This window comes from Saccostrea echinata, unplaced genomic scaffold, assembly GCF_033153115.1.
Source record: "Saccostrea echinata isolate AGI-Se365-2 ecotype Australia unplaced genomic scaffold, CSIRO_AGI_Sech_v1 ptg000054l, whole genome shotgun sequence".
NCBI lineage: Eukaryota > Metazoa > Mollusca > Bivalvia > Ostreida > Ostreidae > Saccostrea > Saccostrea echinata.
The window spans coordinates 48,486,249-48,508,067 of NW_026889803.1; the positions used below are offsets into that span (position 1 = coordinate 48,486,249).

General features: G+C 34.7%; 3 protein-coding genes across 5 annotated transcripts in view; 2 read left to right on the forward strand and 1 right to left on the reverse strand.

Annotated features, from left to right (window-relative positions):
• LOC133172095 (RAB11-binding protein RELCH homolog) overlaps positions 1 to 8,084 on the forward strand; it is an 86,779-nt gene extending 78,695 nt beyond the window's left edge. Inside the window, exon 27 of the mRNA XM_061306903.1 lies at positions 6,592 to 8,084. Coding sequence (XP_061162887.1) covers positions 6,592 to 6,724 — 133 coding nt within the window. The 3' untranslated portion in view covers positions 6,725 to 8,084. The remainder of the gene's footprint in view (positions 1 to 6,591) is intronic.
• Positions 8,085 to 10,402: 2,318 nt separating this feature from the next.
• LOC133171695 (myoneurin-like) lies at positions 10,403 to 16,537 on the reverse strand. 2 transcript variants are annotated; one of them, XM_061306479.1, is made up of 4 exons: positions 16,448 to 16,537; positions 13,593 to 14,009; positions 13,109 to 13,198; positions 10,403 to 12,843 (listed from the first exon to the last, which is right to left on the reverse strand). In XM_061306479.1, exons 2-4 carry the CDS (start codon positions 13,995 to 13,997, stop codon positions 10,960 to 10,962), a joined length of 2,379 nt encoding a protein of 792 aa, XP_061162463.1. In that variant the 5' UTR covers positions 13,998 to 14,009; positions 16,448 to 16,537; the 3' UTR covers positions 10,403 to 10,959. The 2 variants fall into 2 exon arrangements, with proteins under 2 accessions (XP_061162463.1, XP_061162464.1); XM_061306480.1 differs by having other exon boundaries at positions 10,404 to 12,840; positions 16,448 to 16,536.
• Positions 16,538 to 16,774: 237 nt separating this feature from the next.
• Positions 16,775 to 21,369, forward strand: LOC133171696 (zinc finger protein 260-like). Of its 2 annotated transcripts, none has more exons than XM_061306481.1 (3): positions 16,775 to 16,879; positions 18,042 to 18,268; positions 19,410 to 21,369. In XM_061306481.1, the coding sequence occupies exons 2-3, from the start codon at positions 18,049 to 18,051 to the stop codon at positions 21,158 to 21,160; spliced, it is 1,971 nt and encodes a 656-aa protein (XP_061162465.1). In that variant the 5' UTR covers positions 16,775 to 16,879; positions 18,042 to 18,048; the 3' UTR covers positions 21,161 to 21,369. The 2 variants fall into 2 exon arrangements, with proteins under 2 accessions (XP_061162465.1, XP_061162467.1); XM_061306483.1 differs by lacking the exon at positions 16,775 to 16,879 and adding an exon at positions 17,044 to 17,072.
• The last annotated feature ends 450 nt before the right edge of the window (positions 21,370 to 21,819 follow it).

Sequence of the window (21,819 nt, forward strand, 5' to 3'; positions counted from 1 at the left end):
CATGTGAGATGATGTATGATACCAATTCAGAAAAAATTGTAAAGGGAGATAATTTTTGAATGCAAAATCATGTTAGTAGTAATTCTTTAACATTCTATTTTATTAGCTCTTCTGAGCCAAAGGCTCAAAGAGCTAATGCTATGGCCATTTGTGCGGTGTGCGTAAACTTTTTAGAATATGGGCCATAACTCAAGAACCCCTTGGCCAATTATTGTCAAATTTGTCACAGGGTATCCTTGGCCCAAGGGCTCCCTTTTATACTAAAACTGGGGTTGTGACCCTTTAACAAGAGGAGATAATTAGGAAAATAGAAACAAAAGTACTGGTTGCTAAAAAATCTTCTTCTCAAGAACCACTGGGCAGATTATCACCAAACTTACACAAAAGGATGAGGATATGTTGTAGATTAAAATTTGCACGGGGATTTACCCTGGGGCAAAGGGTGTGGTCTCAAGGTCACTTCAAAGTTGACCAAAAATTACATTTTATTAAAATGTTGATATTTTTCGTACGATAAGGACTAGGATCATCAAATCTTGTCAGTTGGTGCATCTAAGGACCTCATATCATGTTGACTCAAAAGTAGGTCACGGTGACCTACTTTTTAAATTTTGCGGCCATTCTTTTTCAAAATGATTTAGAGGCATATTTTGAACAATTTAAGGCCTATGATCATCAAACTTTGTCAGTTGATGCATCTTGGGTCCTCAAAGTACATCAACTAAAAAGAGGTCACCTTGACCTACTTTTTGAACTTTATGGCTAATCTTTTTTAAAACAATTAAAGTCATTAATTCGAATACGGGGAGGCTTAGAATCATTAAATCTTGTAAAATGATGCATCTTGGGGCCATAAAACATATTTATTAAAAAGTAGGTCACAGTGACCTACTTTTTGAACTTTGCAGGCATTTGATTTCAAAGCGTTTTAGAGGCATAATTTGGACATTTTAAGTCCTATGATCATAAAACTTTGTAAGTTGATGCATCTTGGGTCCTCAAAAAAGGTCAACTGAAAAGTAGGTCACCATGACCTACTTTTCAATTTATATGACTATAATTAAATATTCAGGTACCAATTGGCTTAGAATCATCAAACTTTGTCAGTTGATGCATCTTGGGTCTTCGGAGTAGGTCGACTAAAAAGTAGGTCACAGTGACCTACTTTTGAAAATTTATGGCGTTAATTAAATATTTCGGGTACTAATTGGCTTAGAATCATCAAACTTTGTCAGTTGATGCGTCATGGGTCTTCAGAGTAGGTCGATTAAAAGTAGGTCACCGTGACCTACTTTCAGAAAATTTATGGCTTTAATAAAATATTTTGGGTACTAATTGGCTTAGAATCATCAAACTTTGTCAGTTGATGCGTCATGGGTCCTCGGAGTAGGTTGACTGAAAAGTAGGTCACCGTGACCTACTTTTGAAAATTTATGGCTGTAATTAAATATTTCAGGTACTAATTGGCTTAGAATCATCAAACTTTGTCAGTTGATGCGTCATGGGTCTTCGGAGTAGGTCGACTAAAAAGTAGGTCACGGTGACCTACTTTTGAAAATTTATGGCTTTAATCAAATATTTCAGGTACTAATTGGCTTAGAATCATTAAACTTTGTCAGTTGATGCGTCTTGGGTCCTCGGAGTACAACAACTGAAAAGTAGGTCACGGTGACCTACTTTTGAAATTTTATGGCTGTATTTAATATTTTCAGGAATTATTTGGCTTAGAATCGTCAAAATTTGTCAGTTGATTCATCTTTGGTCCTCGGAGTAGGTTGACTGAAAAGTAGGTCACTGTGACCTACTTTTGAAAATTTATGGCTGTAATTAAACATTTTGGGTACTTATTGGCTAGAATCATCAAACTTTGTCAGTCGATGTATCTTTGGTCCTCGGAGTACAGCAACTGAAAAGTTGGTCACGGTGACCTACTTTTGAAAATTTATGGCTTTAATTAAATATTACAGGTACTAATTGGCTTAGAATCATCAAACTTTGTCAGTTGATGCATCTTGGGTCCTTGGAGTAAAACAATTGAAAAGTAGGTCACTTTGACCTACTTGTAAAATTTTATGGTTATAATTTTAAAAAATATTTTAGGTATTAATTGGCTTTGAATCATCAAACTTAGTTGATGGGTCCTCAGAGAATGACAAGTGATAAGTAGGTCACCATGAGCAACTCTCAGGTACTAATTGGCTTAGAATCATCTTGGGTTCTGAGAGTGTGAATTGGAATTTCAAGGGTTTATCTAAATATACAGGATACTTCGAGGCTTCAAATAGAAGTGATAGGTTGTACAGTTTATCAGAAGAGCGATTCAAGGCCCATGGGCCTCTTGTTTTCATGTCTGTTATGCTTTCAGTATAGGGTGACATAGTGTTTTGCCCAGATTTCTTCTTCTGGGGGTAATCCCATACTTTTTTTGCTCCTCTAATATAACCTCATCAGCACTGTAACTTTTTTTTATCTTTTACCTTGGGCTTATAAAGTTTGTGGGGTGTATTATCAGAAGACCAAGTATTAGGTACTATTTTTTTTTGAGACCCAGATGTATGTAATTTAGCAGATAGGTACATGATCTCAAGATTTGTGATATGACCATTAAATGACAATTATCTTTGACTTTAGAGTTTTACTTTTTCAGCAAGAAAAATTATCAGTGCCAAAACTTAATTATCATTTATCATATTAGGCTTACATTGTTTGACCAAAAAGTATCACCATAAAGGGTTGTGCCTCTTTTCATCATGACCGAAATATACATTGACCTTTGAATTGTCTTCAAAGTGGAGACCTATTTACTAGTTACTAAAACATATCTACATTATATTGCATTTTTAAATCAAATTGATATCAAATCCAGGATGGTAACTTCCATAAATCTATATGAAGCATAGAGATTGTTTGATTTCCAGAGAACTTTCTAAAAGAATTGATATTGATTCTAGATCATTGGCTGATTCTGTACATTTCTGTTTGTCAAAGCTTTTAATAAAAAATTTCAATACTTTTATTTACCGACACTATGGATACTTGGTTGTAAGAGGAAGGCATAAATGTCAGAGCTTGTCAGTACATCATTTTTCTTGGAGCCCAATAACGCAATTTTGATTTTTCCAAAAGAAGAATTAATGCAAAGGAAGCAAATGAAATCATGGAAAAGGGGGGGGGGGGTCTTCCAATAGGAAGAAACATAAATTATCTTTTTTTTCATGGATGTTGTATGTCTACCTATCTGTAACTTTGTCACAAAATCTTCTAGTTGCAGAACTGTAGCTCTCTGCTTGAAAAATTCGGACAGATAAAGCAAAGAGCTACAGATTTAAGTGTTGTAAAAACCTTCGATTTACACCACCACTTTTTTTGTCGCTCACTTCGGCATTATTTCTTGTATTTTATGCTTTTTCCCGCTTTAAGAATGGCATCTGATCTCATGTTGTTGCCATTCTGAGATAACACCCCCAAGTTTTATTTATCCAATTTCTTTTTAGCTCTTCTGGTCTCTGATAGATACTGGTCTGACCAGTAGAGCTTATGCGATAGTAAGGTGTCCGTCATCCGTCCGTCTGTCTAGATGTCCGTCTGTCTGTAAACAATTTTTCAAATCGCTACTCCTCCTACAGTTTTGGTCTGATTTCGATCTAACTTGGCACACAAGTAGACTACACTAAGATACATAATATTATGCATCAGTTTTTTATTTCGATGAACGGTGTTGCCATGGTTACTAAAAATAGAAATTTCTGTGAAATTCCTTTAAAACGCTACTCCTCCTACAGTTTTGGTCTGATTTCAATCTAATTTGGCACACAATTAGATTACACTACAATACATAATATGTATTTTGGTATTTGATTTCAGAGAATGATGTTGTCGTGGTTACTAAAAAGAAATTTCTTTGAAATACTTTCAAAACGCTACTCCTCCTACAGTTTTCGTTTGATTTTAATATAACTTGGCACAGAAGTAGACTACATTAAGATACATAATTCTATTTATTGTTGCATGTTGCAAAGTTTTAAATCCAAGTGCTACTTTTCCTTTGTTATAAGTACAGACCAGTAGAGCTACAGTCTCATCAGAGACTTCTGGTTTTTACATACATTATGTCTTCTTTAAAGACAATATACATGATATTTTAACCCTCTGATTTTTATACGCCCGTCTTTAGACGGGACGTATTATGTTATGGCGTTCATGTCCGTCTGTCTGTCTGTTAGCTTTTCTCGTGTCCAGCTCATAACTTTAATACTGTTGGACTTTTATGAGAAGCGCTGACTTTTACAATCGACGGCTTACTTTTACACCAGAAAAATATATGGAAGCTCTTTTGCGATATAAATATTTAGCTTAACAGTTAATAAAACGATAATAATGGACCATTTCAAAGCCCATATTACGTTGTCTAGGAAGGGATCGGTATAAATTCTTCCCTCAACCTCCTCCCTTCCCACCTTGACTTACTTCTGCCAAGTTTTCCTTCCAGAATGTATTTTCTTTTTTTTAAAAATTCCTTTAGAAAATGAAAATAAAAGGAGACACTATCTCTCATGAGTAAGTCATTTTAAGTAATTTTATTTTACTTCTAATCATCTCTTGTGTTGGTCTATATTGTTAGTGCCCCTAATACCATAACTATAACCTACATTAATGTTTCTTTATCTATTATCAATTCCGTACCTCCGTACATAAGGTAGGTTTAAATGTCAAAGTAAGCCGTCAACTGTAAAAGTCAGTGCTTCTCGCAAAAGTCCATTAGGCCTAGGATAATCAAACTTTGTCAGCTGATGCTTCTTGGGTAGAAGGTGTGTCGCACACTAAAAGTAGGTCACTCTGACCTTTGATTAAGATGCTATGGCCAAATATGGAAAAATCCTGTCCGGCTCATAACTAGAAAACTATTAGACTTAAAATCATCAAACTTGGCCAATTTATGCATCTTAGGTAGAAGGTGTGTCGCGACCTATTTCAAGGTCACTGTGACCTTTAATTTAAGTGAAATTTAAAAATAAAACTGTCTTTTTACTATTAGATTACACAATCCCAAAAAATGCAAGAGTGTTGCAGTATCCTTATTAAAAATATGTTAAATCAAGAAAATACTTATTTTTTCATTATATACTTTACAGCAATCTATAACAAATGTAATGTTACAAGAGAAATTCCACCACTCCCATGGGTGTAATTATCAAGCACTGGTCAAGGAGAATTTGATAACAGAAAATTGCATGTCAAATTAGAGAGAAATTAATGTGTTGAGTGTGAGGAGCTAACTGGTAGAGCATCTCTGATCAAGCAGGTGTTATCTATATCTCTTGGGAACTGGGTAAAAAGAATCAGCCCTGTTGGATTAAATAGTTGGCTAGCCTAACTTTGAAAATGAATTTGGTGAAAAGTAATTAAAACTTATTTGATATTGTATATTATAAATTAATTTGATATTGTATAATAAAGTAATTGATATTGTATAATATAATTAAAACTAATTATACTGGGGGGGTGGGGGGTTATTGGAATCAGCATGCCTGTTGTCTGTATGAATTGCAGCTTAAAACCAGTCTGACATTAAATCTAAAAATAATCAAATATTTAAAAAAAAATGTTTTAATTATGGTAGATAGTTCCTACAAATCTAAGAGTAATGCAGGAACCTTATTAAAAATATTGCATCAAGATTACACAAGTTTTTTTTTCTTTTTATAAATGTTTGTAACAAATAAAAAAAAAATCTTTGTTTTTAAATTTAATATCAGAATGACATAAATGTGCATTTTTATTGCACTACAAAGCAGATAGTATGTATAGATCCATTCATCCGTTGGGAGTAATGAGTGGACATGCATCCAGTTAAAGATTAATTAATGATTTTAATGTAGGAAGGCTAGCTGTCTCAATCATTTCTGTTAGAGGATCTCTGATCAAGCAGCTCTTATCTGTATCTGACCTTTGGGAATTAGACAGAAGAACTGCTTGTCAGTTTATAGCATGTCATTTGATGGCCAGCCTTTTATTTTTGATATTAATTTGATATAGATTAAGTTGTTAAGACTAAATTGATATTGTTTAATATGATATTTTTAATTAATTTTTTGAAAATATCAACAAATTCAGAGCATCATGTCTCACAAATCTGAAAGCTAGAAAGGGGGGGGGGGGGGGGGGGGGGGGGGGGGCTGCAGATGGGCATTTGTCAAGCTCTAACATAACCAGTTGAAGATCTGTAATGTAATATTTGTTATAATTAATGCTTACACCACAAGAGATGTATAAACAAATATTATGAGGAATGCAAAAATCATTGAAATCCTTGTATCAAGGTTAAATTGACATGATTTTTTTGCACTCTAAACTGTTTATGACAATTGAACAATATTTGACGGGCGTATCATGCTGTGGCGGGGCACTTTATTTTTCATTTACATTAAATGTAAATATACACAATACTGAATCAAGGACTTGTTTTCTGGGTCTTGGAGATAAGGACAGGATGGGTATACTCATAAGTAACTGGGAAAGGGAGACAATTCTCCTTAATTAAAAAAAAAACCAGAAACTGGCAAAATTTAGTTTTATTGTTTTTTTTTACAGATCTGGAAATTTTTCTTCTGGTCATGGAGGATCAACCCCAAACTCAGAGGATGTGAAATCTCGAGTCATGAATCGAATCAAAGATACTACATCAAAGGCCAATCTCTCTAATATATTCACAAGAAAGAAGTGAAACTGTACGTATGAAATCCGTATCTAGTGACTTTTGAACCAAATCAAATACACCACCTCAAAGCTCAACCTTGTATTCACAAGGAAGAGATGGAACTGGGTGACTATGGACTTTTGCCATAAATGGTTGTTATTTGCAGCCTGTGTTCAAAACCACAACATATTAGCATTTCTGTTACCACTCAACACTGTGCCAGAAATATAATCACTGATTCCACTGTGATGTGAACTTGGAATAGTTCCATACAAAGCACAATATTTGTATTATGTATGAATTTTTAATTGTTATTGATCAATAAATCATGATTTAATGGACTGCTGGTCATGGGGTTGCAGCTCCGCAAGACAGTAGACAGCAGAAGCCATTCTCAGCCACATCTCTTCTGATAGAAAATGTTACCTCTGGAGTGTCAAAAAAAACTAAATTATGAATGAAAACATTTATTAATTGCATTTTATGTCTGTAACAGTTGTATAGAAACCAGAATTGTCAGAAGGAGTGTACTCTCTACACAGTAGCCATATTGATTGATGTGTGTGAGGGCATTTGTCATTTGTAGATGGATGATACATAAATGAATTTGTTGAGGAAATGAGTTCTATTTTTCAAAGCATTTCTATTTTTATTCCAGCTAGATTAATATCTCTCTGCCATGTTCATTGTGATATGAAGATCCTATGATGTTACAAGTACTTACAAAACAGAGTTGGTTTGGGGACCCAAAATTTGAATTTATACAACTAAATCTTGTTAATTTTTTTTTAAAAAAACAGTTTCTTTTGCCACAATAACATTTTGCATCATGTAGAACTTCCACCAAATGAAAAGTGATAGGAGAAACTTTGAATATTATTACATCATATGCATTTTTTAAAATGAATTATATATTTTTACTTATAGCACAATATATTTCCCAAAAAATCTACTTAAAATTACTTTCAAATAAAAACAAATAAAAATGTTCATTTTGTATTTACTTCCATTTAAATATGTATTTATGTATCCATTTCATATTTGCTACATTTAAAGCTATTAATTCGGATGCAAAGAAAACACCACTGATTTATGCTCATGTGGAAGGATATTTTGAAAATTTTTGCAAAAATTTTGGAAATGGGTAAACCATTGCATGGCTGATGTACTTATATAAATCTCTCCAATATTCATGTTTTTAAATCATTATATTATTTGTGAATAAGCATAATGTGTATACACTAATGCTTTATAATATTTTATATACATATCACTTGAACTGTTATTGTGATGGACATATAATATATACTTTTACAATCTTTAAGTTATTATCATTAATTTATTGTTTTGTTTGATGAATTGATATAAAAATGAAGTTTACAATAAATTACTCCTTTAGAAAACTATTTTCTTTTCATGTGATTGGTGTTGATTTCATCAGCCATTTTGTGGTTTTAAAGCTAAAAGGGACATACATGTATTGAGTCAAAATTGTGTTTCTTTTATGATATTTTTATCATAATTAAATCAAAAGATTTAATTAAATTATAAGTCTCTGATGAGACTGTAGCTCTGACTACTGATTTTTACTTAATTAACAAAGGTAGGGAAAAGTGGTGAATAGATCTCTGACCAATAGAGCTAAAAATTAGTTAGCAAAGTTTGGATAAAATCAACTGCTCTGTAAATCAAGCAAAGTATAATTAAGTACCGGAAATGCAAAGGCTGTATCTTTTGCATTATTGTCATCTTCCATGACAACTTTTATTTACTGCATAACTCGTACACAACGTGGAGTTGGAGCATGAAAAGGAAAGGAATAAGTTATAATCTGATTATCCTATTTGAAGATTGTAACAAAATTCTAGTCAATTTTCCTGTTTTTGCACCATGTCTCTTTAAAGGGATCTGCTTATACAAAATACAGAAGTGAACTTTATTTAAACTCCTTGCTTAGTCATAAAATCTCATCTTTTTAAAAAAAATTTGGAAAATTTCTCATTGATCTTTTGAAGGAAGAGGGGTGTATTTGGTTTGTAATCTGCAGGAATGCTCAGATAGGAAAATGTTATATTACACTGACCTTGTCAAAAAATGTTGTATTAAAGTCTGATCATCTTATGTTTGCTTGTTTCTTTGAGTAATGCAGACATTTTAAAATCATGGAGCTATGACCCACAGATAGCAGATCTGTAGAAATGTGTGTGTAAAAATGTAACATTCTGTTCCAAATGACACATCTAGCCATATTTCAAGGCATATTTTAGCCAATAAAAATACAATATTGGGAAATTTTCCTATCCTGTATCATAAGAACCTGATTCGGCAATACATTGCTGAAATATCATGCGTGGCACCAATGAAATTTTTCAGTTTTTAAGTACACCAATATTCCTGCTAAATCCAATTCAAAAGTGCCCTCCTATTTATGAAACTTCAGAGCCATCATAAAGTTTCTGAAAAGGAGAGTGGTATCCCCTCTTCAGAACCGAAATTTTTTTTCTATAAATGGGTACAGTTTTGGCGAGTTCTGGTGCAATTCTTAGTAATTTCTTCACATTCAAATAAACCAGGGACCTATATACTATATAAGTATATAGGTCCCTGAATAAACAAAATAAAACTGCAATACCTTAAACAGATAAATAATAAATTTATTTTGTTTTAAACATTATATTTTCAAGTGTTTTAAAAGGGGTGCTATTGCACCAAATGCCCCCCTCCATTCAAAGTGCTTCCACATGCACTTGAAAGATATTCATTATTCAGACAATGATATGCTCTTTGGGTATTATAGTAGATTTGATCATGTACTTACTTCATGCTATATCCCAATGAAATTCTAAAATCTTATTTCTTAATTTATATCAATTCTTCAATGTTTGACAAAAAAATATTAACAAAAAGTCTGTGAGTCAATGCTCACTAGTAATACCCCTGCTCTGATGTGAATATATGCTAACATGAATTCCATCACATGGCATGCCTAGACAAAGAGTGTGTTAAAATTTCAAGCATCAGCAATGAGTAGTAACTGAGAAAACTGCAACAAAAATTTGGAAAGGACTGATGCATGGATAAACAGGAAGTTGACATTGGATTTGTACAAAAATAGACCCCACCATTTGGCATGCCTGGACAAAGACTGTGCTAAAATTTCAAGCATCAGCAATGAGTAGTTGCTGAGAAAACTGCGACAAAAAATTTAATGGAAAGGACAGATGCACAGAAAAACAGGATGTTGACATCAGATCTGTACAAAAATAAATCCCATCATATGGCATGCCTAGACAAAGACTGTGCTAAAATTTTAAGTATCAGCAATGAGTAGCTGCTGAGAAAACTGCAGCAAAAATTTGGTATGGACAGGTGCACAAATCAACAGGAAGTTGACATCATATTTACCATATGGCATGCTTGGGCAAAGTTTGTGCTAAAATTTCAATCATCTGTGATGAGTAGTTGCTGATAAAACTGACGAAAATTTGTTACGGACAGACACACGGACAACTAGAAGGACAGACACAATAAGGGTAAAACAGTATACCCCTCTCCTTCCGAATGGAGGTATAAATGGTTTCTGCGATAAACTTCTGTCAGTATATGTCTACAGACAGACATGGTGATTCCAATAGCCCCTTAACTTCATTTGCCGGGGTATAATAATTTGGATTTGTGCAAGTTTAAATATTTTAATGTTCAAATTTCTAACTCTTCCAAAAATACTTTCAAGCATGAACAATAAAATTTTGAACAAAAACTTCTGAACATAAAGTATGTAAATTTCAATGTACAAAATTTGATCACGAGCAAATCTGTAAACAATATCAATTAAACTTTGAAATAATACATGTAATTATTTCTTCACATTTTTTCATGGGAACATCACAAACATGTACCGGTACTACCTTTTTTTTTTTTTTTTTTAATTTGGTACACTTAAATTTTCTTTGTTTTTGCAGGAAATTATCACATCTTTTTTTAAAAGTAACTGCAAGTATTAGTGATAAAAGCCTCACTTTGTTGAAATGTAAGATAACTTTTTATTGTTATACATTTTTCAATACTTTTAAATTATTTAACATGTAATTACTGACAATTGTTGAATGATCTTTTTTTTAATCATTAAATGAAATGTGCTATAACTTTGTTTGTCAAATAAATAAGTTGCATTTGGCATAGTAGATTAAAATAGCTGTCATACAGCCACCCAACAGTTCCAATATTCCCTTGATTGTCTGTGTGAATGTATATGTTTGATATTATTCAGTGTATGTTGCTATTTCCTGACTAGTTGCCTCGGTGATGACCTCTTCTCCGTCCTCTAGGACCACGCTCTGGATATCTGTTGTCTGTGTTTCTCCATCTTCCACAAACTCGTTAGAAAGGGCCTCCATGTGTTCGATGACATCTGCCTCCATAATTTCCACCTCTCCTCTGACAGGTCGAACCTCTGTCCTCTCCACAGAGAATTCCTCATCCTCCATGTGGGTCTTCATGTGCTGCTGCAAAATTGTCTTCCTGCTGAACCCTAGTCCACAGAAGTCACACCTGAATGCTTTCTGACCTGTATGTGTTCGTTGATGTGTGACTAAGTTAACCTTCTGACAGAATGTCTTCCCGCACAAATCACATTTGTAAGGTCGGTCTCCACTGTGGATTTTGATATGGCGATACAAGTCCGATATCTTCCCAAACTTCTTTCCACAAACATCACACACTATTTCTCCAGTATGAACCTTCATGTGAGCATTCAATCTCAAAGTATCATTGAATCCTTTGAAGCAGACACCACATTTGAAAGGAGAGTTATCTCCCTCATGGATTTTCATGTGACGCCTCAGATTTCCACTTTCATTGAATCCACGAGTGCAGATAGGGCACTTGTATGGCCTCTCACCTGTATGTGTCCTACAGTGCATGCGGACCTCGTACCTGTGTGTGAATGCCTTCCCACAGTAACCACATTTAAATCCTTTGGTGTCTGTGTGAGACTTTAAATGTCTGTGACAGTTACTCTTATTGTTGTACTCTTTTCCACACACATTACACTTATAAATAAACTTTGTTTTAGTTCCCTCCTGAATTTCTGCTTCAGCTTCCACCTCCATGTGCATCTTGGCAGGAATTTCATTTTCTGTAAAAACCTCAGACTCTGCTGCTGGTTCAGGTAGTGAGGCATCATTCGAAGTTACGATGTTTGCAGGGGCAGTCACAACTTCAGCAGCTGGTGGAGGGAACAAATCAGGATCTATTTCTGTGGCTACATCTGCAATACTCAGCTCAATAATGGAAGCTTCTTCATTGGGAAAAACCATCCCAGGAGCTTGTTTGTAGTTCTTCCTCTTCAAGTGATCTGGCAGGTTCTCGAACACTGCAATCTGCCTGAGCTCAGAATGTGTGCGAAGATGGGTGGAGAGGCTACTTCTGGGGTAAATCTTTCCACAGTAGCCACACATATACACTTTTTCCTGAGCATGAATTTTAATGTGACCCTGCCAGTTCAGTTTATTTTTATAAACTTTTCCACATATGGTACATTTATGGAGAATCATTTCATTTTCACTACCTGAATTAAGAATGATAGTGCTTTCACTCTGAGAGACAATACTGTTCTGAATAACTGTGGTACCATTCGGTAAACTGCGAAGTTTAGGATCTCTCAGAATTTCTTTTGCAGTAACTTGAGTTGAGACATCATACAATCCTTGTCTGGAAAACTTTGGAAAAACAGTTATTTGAGTAGCTACATCTCTGTATTTCTTGGCTTGTATTGTCATGAGGGAACTGGTGGGTGGGCTTGGGGCATCCTGTTTTGTTGGGGATATTATGTTCATCAAAGTTTTATTCATCCCTTTCTTTTCTGTATTCTTATCTTCCAACATGTAAATCTGGACTGTCCCATCCTCCAAAACCTCGCTCTTGTAATTTGCCATTTCTTGTACATTCTCCACTGTCACTTCTTCATTTGCCATACTTTCCTGGCTCAGCATCTCAGGTTCGAGTTGATCCTCTGAGATCATGATCTCATGGATCTCAGTCTGAGATTCAGTAGAAGGATGAGAGTCTGGCTTGGCTGAGCTAAGAACTTGGATGTACACCTGATTTCCATCCTCTGTTGACACCGGCAGTAACTGAACCAACTGCTGGATAAAAAAAATGAAGGAATGATTAGTTTTAGATATTTTTGCTTTTTTACCAAAAAAAAAAAAGCCCTGGTAATAGGCTAGAAAGTGCACATGAATATATTGTACAAATGAATAAAGAGATGAATATAACTTTATAATAAATAATCTTAAATTTACTTTTTTAATCATGTTAATTAATTGAATATTTTGAACAAATATTAATTTTACAGAAAACTGTGAAATTTGTTTCCAAAATAATTTGAAAACTGTGCTAGCTGTGTACCTGGTTATTTTTGTCCAGTTTGACAGGGACCTGGTGGATGGCTCCGTCTTCATCTGTATATTCAGCCATTGTTTGGAGGTCTTCCATAGCCTTAACAGGATATTAAATGTTTATTATAATTCAAAAAGTTTGAAAGACACATTTACAAATGTCTTTTTTTTTTTAACATTCTCATTTTTGAATCAAATAAGTCTGAGGTTTCAGCAAACCCTGGCTTAATATGTGATTCAGAAGTCAATTATTAAATTTAATAGGAACCAGTACAAAATATTTTGTTATTTTATGAGATTCAAAGAAAAAAAAATGAAAATATAATTATCTATACATTTTGACCAAACCAAAAATTTCTAACAGGGTGGAATTAGTAGAGCTTCAATGTGTACAAATGGAAAACTTACTCCTACTAGTAAGAGCCTAGCTTAAAACCCTATGCTTTTAATATACCTCAGACTCATTTGAAGAGCTATACATGTTTGAATTTTACCTCCACTTGGCTGTCATTTTGAACAATCTGCATTTCACTAACAATGGTGCCATTCTCATCGACTGTCTGTATAATTTCCTGCTGATTCTCTACCCCCTCTACCTGTCCCTGCTCCAACACAATAGCATTGGCCATCTGTAAAAGCTGTTCCCCTGCCAGGGCCTCAGTAAAGTTGTCACTCTCAATACTCTCTGTCTCCTGATTGGACGATTCTGTACAGGGGCGGTCCTGGGTCTCATCTGTCTTTGGAGGTGTCTTCTCCTGGATCTGAATGGCATCCTCAGCATTTTCAGTTGTGTAGGTGATCACCACTGGTTCACCAGACATGGATGGCATTCCGAAGGATAGATTCCCTCTGCCTCCCCCAGGATCCTCCATCTTCACCGTGGAAATGGACTCCTCCATGACTTTTTCCTCCTTAAAAATAATATGTTTGTCAAATTTAATTGCACGCACTGCTTTTGGACATAATACCTGTAAAATATGACCCTGCTCCAGTCAGCTCTACATAGTACTGACTCCTTTCTGAACTACAATATGATTCGTAATGGAATTTAACGTCATAATCCTAAACTTTAGTTAACATGAGGGGAAAGAGTATAACATGTATACATTTTTTTAAACTGGCCTGTTGAGAGTTTTTCTTACATAATATTGTAAAAATTTCTTGTTGTCTGAAGTTTGAGAGCAGTGTTTTATATAAACAATATGAACTTGGTGACTGACTATTCACAATACTGTATGGTCATTGGTGGTTTAATTAATTTGGGGCTAAAAATTTCTCTTAGTTTTCCCTTAGAACTTTAACAAGAACTGTCCAATATGGACAAATACCCCCACTGGGTTTTTCAGAAAAGGTGCCAAGTCACTAAACATAGTTTATGGATCTAAAAGGTGTTCACAATTTGTTTAAACATTTAGAGTGAAAATTTAATTGATCATTATATTTTTTTAATGAATGATGAAATAAGGTGCAGTCAAATAAAACATCAATAATAATAATTATTGTTATATTGTTTTTAATTATATATATAATAATTAATTAATTCTTGATCATATTTAATATAATTATTGTTATTTGTTTAACTACTGTACTGTAACATTGTTTTTTATTGGATTGAAAAAAAATAAATTGCATTTGTCATCTTTGTGAGACATTAACTCTGCAAATTTGTTTGTTGAAAAAGAATAAAAATATCATATTATACAATATCAAATTAATCTTGATAACTTTATACCAATTCATTTTAAAAATAAAAGGCTGGTCATTTAGTAACTATGTACTTTAATTTGACAGGAACTTTTTCAATCATGCCAAACACTACCAAACGGTAAGGTTGTTGTTGTATGGATGCATTTTGTTCCCAAACTGTAATGAAATCAACAAAAACTTGTTTGTAACAATGTACATGTATTTATAATAGTTTTACAGAAGCTGCTTATAGATGGAAGTTAATAAAATAAGAAAAAGAGCATTTAAACAGTCATTGAAAATAATTAAACATTAATTTTAATTTGACAGCTAGCCTATAAATTACAATTAAGAAAATTAGAGTGGCCCACCCTACCCCTTGAATCTACACTACCTGAGGATGCTTCCATATAAATACATGTATGACTAATCATGACTTTGCATTTCTTGAGAAGAAGAATTTTTAAAGATTTTTGCTATGTATTCCTATTTAAAACTTTGATCACTCAATTAGTGGCCCCACCCTAAACCCTGGGGGGTTATGATTTGAACAAGTTTCAATCTACTAAGATTATGCTTCCACATCAATATGACTGATCATGACTTTGTATTTCTTGAGAAGAATTTTAAGGATTTTTTTTCTCAGTATTCCTATGTAAAACTTTGATTGCTCATAGTGGCCCCACTCTATTATTGAGGGTCATGATTTGAAGAAATTTGAATACACACTATTTCAGGAAGCTTTCATACAAGTTTCATCTTTTCTGCCCTAGTGGTTCTTGAGAAGAAGAAGTTTAACTAACCACACCCAATTTTTACTATTTCTCAATTATCTGCCCTTGAAAGAAGGTGTGGCCCTTAATTTGAACAAACTTAAATCCCCATTATCCAAGCATACTCTGCACCAAGTTTGGTTGAAACTGGCCCAATAAAAAGAAAATAAAAAAAAGTTCACTACAATGATGATGATGACAACAGACTACGAACAAATTTTGATCATGCAGAAAGGCTAACTTTAGTACTCTTTAGCTCAGGTGAGCAAAAAAATATTGGAATATAGAGATGCTCCTTGCATGTGGAACAAAGCAATATTTGGTTAAAGTTGATGAGCCTAACTGTCATTAGAATGTCATAAGTGTCTATTGGACAATCTCAGACAGTCTGTCTGATATTATTATGAGACTGTGTTGCTGATTTCACCGTTTTCACCAACCGATTGGACTGGTTTATGTTGTTGTAATGCTTTATAAAAAGTAGATTTCAACATATTCTGATAAGTGTTCAGTTTCAGAATGGTGTATTCTTCATATTGTGTGTATAAATTTTCTGTCTCTAAATACACTAAATCGCTGAAATTAGCAGTTTAATAAGGTCGTATTAAACACTTTATGTAAAACTGTCGTAAGACAAAAAAAAATCCTAAACAAAAAATGTTGACGTTTTCCCCTCAAATAACAAATATGAAAGTAGACTTCATTCCGAAGTCGCAAGACTCAAACGCATTTAAAACCTTTGAATTCCCGTTGATGCTTGCATGCCACCCAAAATCAACGCTGCAAAGCTTCTAAGTGAAAATAGTCAAGTTGTGATCTCATTTCACGGTTCCAGCGCTAGTATATTGAATTTCTATAGATAACATTCTCATGATACAATAGAGCCTCACCTTTGTATAAAAGAATTGTCGATTTAAGGAGTGTTAATCACAGATGACCTTTACAATTCTTCGAACGAAGACAAAATGGCGGTGGAGGCGCAAAAATTCCTGCATACGCAAAGAACGATAACTCTGTTTTTCACTCTATAGAAAACAAATAATGCTCGGGCTTTAATGCTGTTAGGAATGTTTCTTTAAAAATCATTGAATAATAAATAATAGAGAATCTATAAGCAAAACCATACCGCTTTATTATTGTAATTATTATCTGAAAACTTGATGTGACACAACAGCTCTCATTACATTTCATTTTAGCTTTTCCCTGGTTATCTCCCTTTAAAAGACTATAATCACCGCCATTTTGACTTTTCTGTTCGAACTGGAAGGAAGTGGTGACATGCAATTGATAATTGACAAGAAACTGACTGGTAGGGAAGCTAGGTGAGTCATGTTTGAGTAGTATTTAAGCCAATTTTCTGTTTATCTCTCCGAAGCTTGCTTCTATCCGAAATCGACGGTATGCAAGCATCAAATTGAGTCCATAGGTTCTTAATGCGTTTGAAAATGGTTTACTTTCACTTTATAGAAGAATTTTCTAGCGGACGAAGATTTTTTCATTATTTTATATTAATTAGTAATTATGTGTTCAGATTTTTGGCTTATATGCTATACTTTGTGAAAGTCAAATGCATATTCTGTTACAAAGAATGTATACTTTAGACTAGTTTTAACATTCTTAGAATGTAGACTAAGAGTAGGTACTAGGTAAACACACACAAATATATATATCCTCACGTGAACATACTTGCGACAACTGTTGATAAACAAGTTAATCCTACAATTGTGAGATGAATCACCAAGAAATTTAATTGGGATCTTTTGTAGTCCTAAACAGTAGGGACTTAAGGGAGCTTAACAAAATTTATTTGTAGCTAAACTATCTTTAAAATTGTTTTTTTGGCACTGTATCTCATTTGGGATCTACCTCTGTAAAATGGGATTTTTATAGCCTGGCCATTTAGGCGGTTGGTCCTAGTAGGATTAAGATCGATATTTTTGGCACACTATAACCTTACAGTATTAAGCACAAATGTGAAATCTTATCAAGAGTTCAAGAATTACAGGTTTAGTATTGATGATGCAAATTCATTCTAAATATTGCCATCTCATAGTTCAAGGATGAACTTGTCAGCTTCATCTGTTCATGCAGATTCAGATTTGTTGGTTGCAGATGAATGCACAGTTACGCTAAGTTGCTTCCCTTTATGGGGTCAACCAAAAGTTGTTATAGGTTTCAAATCGTTATGCTAAAGAGTACCTGAGCATGCATAATGTGATTTAAAGGTTTATTTATTTGATACTGTCATTCATCAAATTTATAACTTATAGAAATAAAACTTTCAAATGTGTAAGATACAGAAAGCTTTCCTGGGGATAAAGTTGAAAATTTCCTCTTTTTTTCCCGCAAAATTGGAGCTAAGAGACTGACTATTGTTAACTGTTAAATCATATTTAATTACTCTTTAGTACATATGCACACTAGAGCATTTTTTCAGTTGATGATTTAAATGTATATTTTATTACATGATTTCATTTGATTTAGGTGAAATATGTCTGCTGATTACCTGACAATAGCTCCTACTGAAGAAAGTCATAACCAGACAACAACAGCTGAGACAGTACAACAATCAGATGTCCCACAGGGAAGTCAAGAGATCGTCATTGACGGCACTCCCCTCCAGATCCCGGCAGGAAATTACAGAACAGAGGTCTTGGAGGATGGAACCGTTCAAGTTATTGTCTACCAGGAACCAGGGAATCAGACACTCAGTATGTAAACATACGGTATAAGTAGAAATTTTAGTGAGGATTCAATTTTTGGCAATTTTAGCAAGGTTGTTGAGATCGCTAAAATTAAATATCGCTAACAATTTATTCCGCATTAGAGGCTACTGTTATGTTTAAATGCATCACAAAATCGCTAATTTTACTTCTTGCTTAAATTAAATAGCAAATTTTTAGGAAAAATAGCTAAATTAAAGTCTCGCTAAAAATTCAACTTATACGGTAAATTCTCAGGTTCAACTTAAGATGGTCACAAGACATATTAATGAATTCAGATCATAGGCGTCGGAAGCAAATTAAAAGTGGGGTGGCTAATTGAAAGTGGGGGGGGGGGGGGGGGGGCTAAACCAACGAAAAAAGGTAAGCCCCAATTTTCAATGCCTATATTATGTATATCTTTGCAAAAAAAGTGGGGGGGGGGGGGCTAAGCCAGCCCCCCCGGTTCTGACGCGTATGCAGATAGAATTTTTACATAGATTACAGGGAAACATTTATGTACATTCATTGCAATATTCGAAAGTATCTTAAGTTAATCAGAATTACAATGTTGGCATGACAAATTAACAAAACATCATATTCTGAAGGACAGTAGCACAGACTGTAAAGTAAAGCAATTTTTGTAGGAGTATAGTCAATCATGAGGATTGCTAAATTCTTAATGATTAAAATACATGTACCGGTACTACATGTACATGTATATGATGAGAAATAATTCAGTACAAGTTCCTTTGAGAAAATATCAGAATCAACATAAATGTGTGTAAGACAAAGTCCAGTACAAAACTTGATTATTTAGTATTATGCACAGAAGTAATAATTTACACATATTGATCTAACAAACAAGCTTCTGAAGGTCCCTGTTGCAATGGTAACAAAAGAAATGAATATAATACTAAAAACAATTACAGTAAAACTTGGTTATAAGGAAGTCACTGGGATCTGTGAAATTACTTCGCTATATCCATATAAGGAATTCGTTAAATGTATATAGCTGGGGATCCAAGAAAAATTCACTGTATCCATGAATTCGCTATATCCGTGTTCGTACTAAACGAGTTTTACTGTATCCAACTTTGATCTCATAAAGTTATGCAATTAAATTCAGTTTTCTTTTTTAAACTTGCAGATAACACTGTAACTCAGCCAGCAGCACAACTAAATCCAGTTATCTTTCCAATAGAGTCGGAGTTCAAGGCTCGTCGTAGTCATGACATTGGCATACAGAACACAACAGTGCCACACTTCAATACGTACTGCTTCACAGAGCAGGGTACCCAGACATTTCCTACACCAGACATAGACTTACAGCAAGAAATGATTCAGCCAGAACTAGAGGATGAGGAAGTAGAAGAGGAATTATTATCTCCTCTCCCTGGCAAAAAAAAGAGGGGCCGGCCTCCAAAAGCTCAAGTCATTCATAACCTCACTGTTCCCAGTGAAAGCAGTAAGTTTAACAAAGGCACCAAGGTTATGTCCTATCATAAATGTACCATCTGTGGTAAATGTTACAAAAACAAAGCCAACTGGACAGCTCATCTTAAGTTACATGACAAAGAAGAGGTGTTTATGTGTGGATTTTGTGGGCAGATATTTCAGAAAACTGCATTTCCTCAACATTTAAAAACTCATAAGAAAGAAAATTCTAACAACGAAAATGCTGCCCAGTCCAATATGGAGGCTAGTACTGCCAGTTCATCAGGGAATCTGACAAACACTCCCCTTTATCATGAGGCCAAACAGCCAAGCCCCAGCAAGCAAACAGGAATAATGAAACCTGCTTCAAGCATCCCTGCCAAGCTGGACATCAGAACTGGAAATCTTGACCGGCAGAAGGAAGTGGTCCTCCAGAGCCATCAGGTGACCCTTCCCAATCAGCAGGTTGCTACGGTAATAGATCTGGGGAGCCTTGGAAATCTGTTGACATCTGGCAACAGTCAGAATCAGCTGGATTTGATGAACAGAGATGGGGATCCTGAGAATTCCCTAGAGGGCATGGAGGGGGAGAATGATGATACTAAAACCAAGTACATCTATAAATGTAATGTCTGTGGCAAGGAGTACAACAACAAAAGTAACTGTCACCGGCACCTGAAAACACACACCCATGAGAAAACTTACAAATGCCCTGCTGATGGATGCGACAAGGTTTACATGCACAGATATGAACTACGCATGCACATGAGAATCCATACTGGGGAAAAGCCATTTAAGTGTGCTGTCTGTAAGAGAGGATTCAACGAGGGTGGAAATCTTAGACGTCACATGAAAATACATGCAGGGGATGACACTCCTTTCAAATGTGGGGTCTGTTTCAAAGGTTTCAGTGAGATGTTCCGCCTACAGGTTCATCTGAAGGTACACAGTGGTAACATTGTGTGTGATACTTGTGGCAAGAAGTTTGGGAAGATATCAGATTTGTACAGACATATTCGCATCCACACAGGGGATAAACCCTACAAATGTGATATTTGTGGGAAGGCCTTCTGTCAGAAAGTCAATCTCCAGACTCACTACAGAACACACTCAGGAAAAACACCATTCAGATGCACCCTCTGCAACTTTGGCTTTAGCAAGAAAGCCATCCTGGATAATCACATGAACGGCCATGAACCAGAGGAGATTGAAGAGCATGAGATGAATCTAAGAATGATGGGATTGACAGAAGCTGTCACTATCAAACAAGAACCTCGTACCCCTGCTCCCCCTCCTGTGGAAGACCCAGAAGAGGAACCCCAGCAGATGGAGGTCGTGACCTTGGATGCTAAAACTGGCTTGGTGGAGGTCACTCTAGAGAACCAGGAATCTGAAACTGGACTCAGTCAGGAGGAGCTGGCTCAGCTAGTGGCAGCCACTGTGGAGGAAACTGAGGAGACGTGACAATAGTTCATATAGAATTAACTGTTTAACGTGGTATTTATTACTGTAAATATTGGACTTGTATCGAGATTTAGGAGTTGACATTAAAAAATCACTTCTTATGGGATGCTTGTAACATTTCTAAGAGTTGATCTAGATTTTTAATTTGTAGTTTGTTAAAATGTATAATTACTATATTTTATGAGCCTTAATAAAACATGGATGGTTAATTGTAATATCTTTATTTCATAAATGTTTGTCACATCAAGTAGTTTGAATATGCCATAAATTTCATGTATTAGAATAGCCTCAGTGTCTGCAGTATGATAACAATTCAGAACTTTAAACAAAGAATATCTGCTTCATTGTATGAGCAAGTTGGTTTTGGAAAAAGGAATACATGTATGACTTCTGTCCACATCTTAGCTTTGTTAGTAGAAACAATTAAGGCTAATATTATGCATAAAGACTTATATTGAGTTGACAGTGAGTTGCAAGCCTGAACAAAAATAATTTGAACCAGGATATAGACAAAAATAATGTGGACATCAAAACATTAGGCTATGTTTGATGCAAAATTCTGTGTGATCTTGGGATGTGTAACAAAGTCTAAGGTACCAGTGCTTTTGAGAAGGTCGATGATAAATATACGTCCAATGATAAATATGTCCTTTTTTTAC

Excerpts from the sequence above, each read along its gene's own strand:
- LOC133171695 (XM_061306479.1), bottom strand. The coding sequence starts at position 13,997 with ATGGAGGAGTCCATTTCCACGGTGAAGATGGAGGATCCTGGGGGAGGC. Across the intron at positions 13,199-13,592 it reads AAAATGACAGCCAAGTGGAG|GCTATGGAAGACCTCCAAAC; the intron begins GTAAAATTCAAA and ends TATCCTGTTAAG. Across the intron at positions 12,844-13,108 it reads AACTGGACAAAAATAACCAG|CAGTTGGTTCAGTTACTGCC; the intron begins GTACACAGCTAG and ends TTTTTTATCCAG.
- LOC133171696 (XM_061306481.1), top strand. The coding sequence starts at position 18,049 with ATGTCTGCTGATTACCTGACAATAGCTCCTACTGAAGAAAGTCATAAC. Across the intron at positions 18,269-19,409 it reads ACCAGGGAATCAGACACTCA|ATAACACTGTAACTCAGCCA; the intron begins GTATGTAAACAT and ends TTAAACTTGCAG.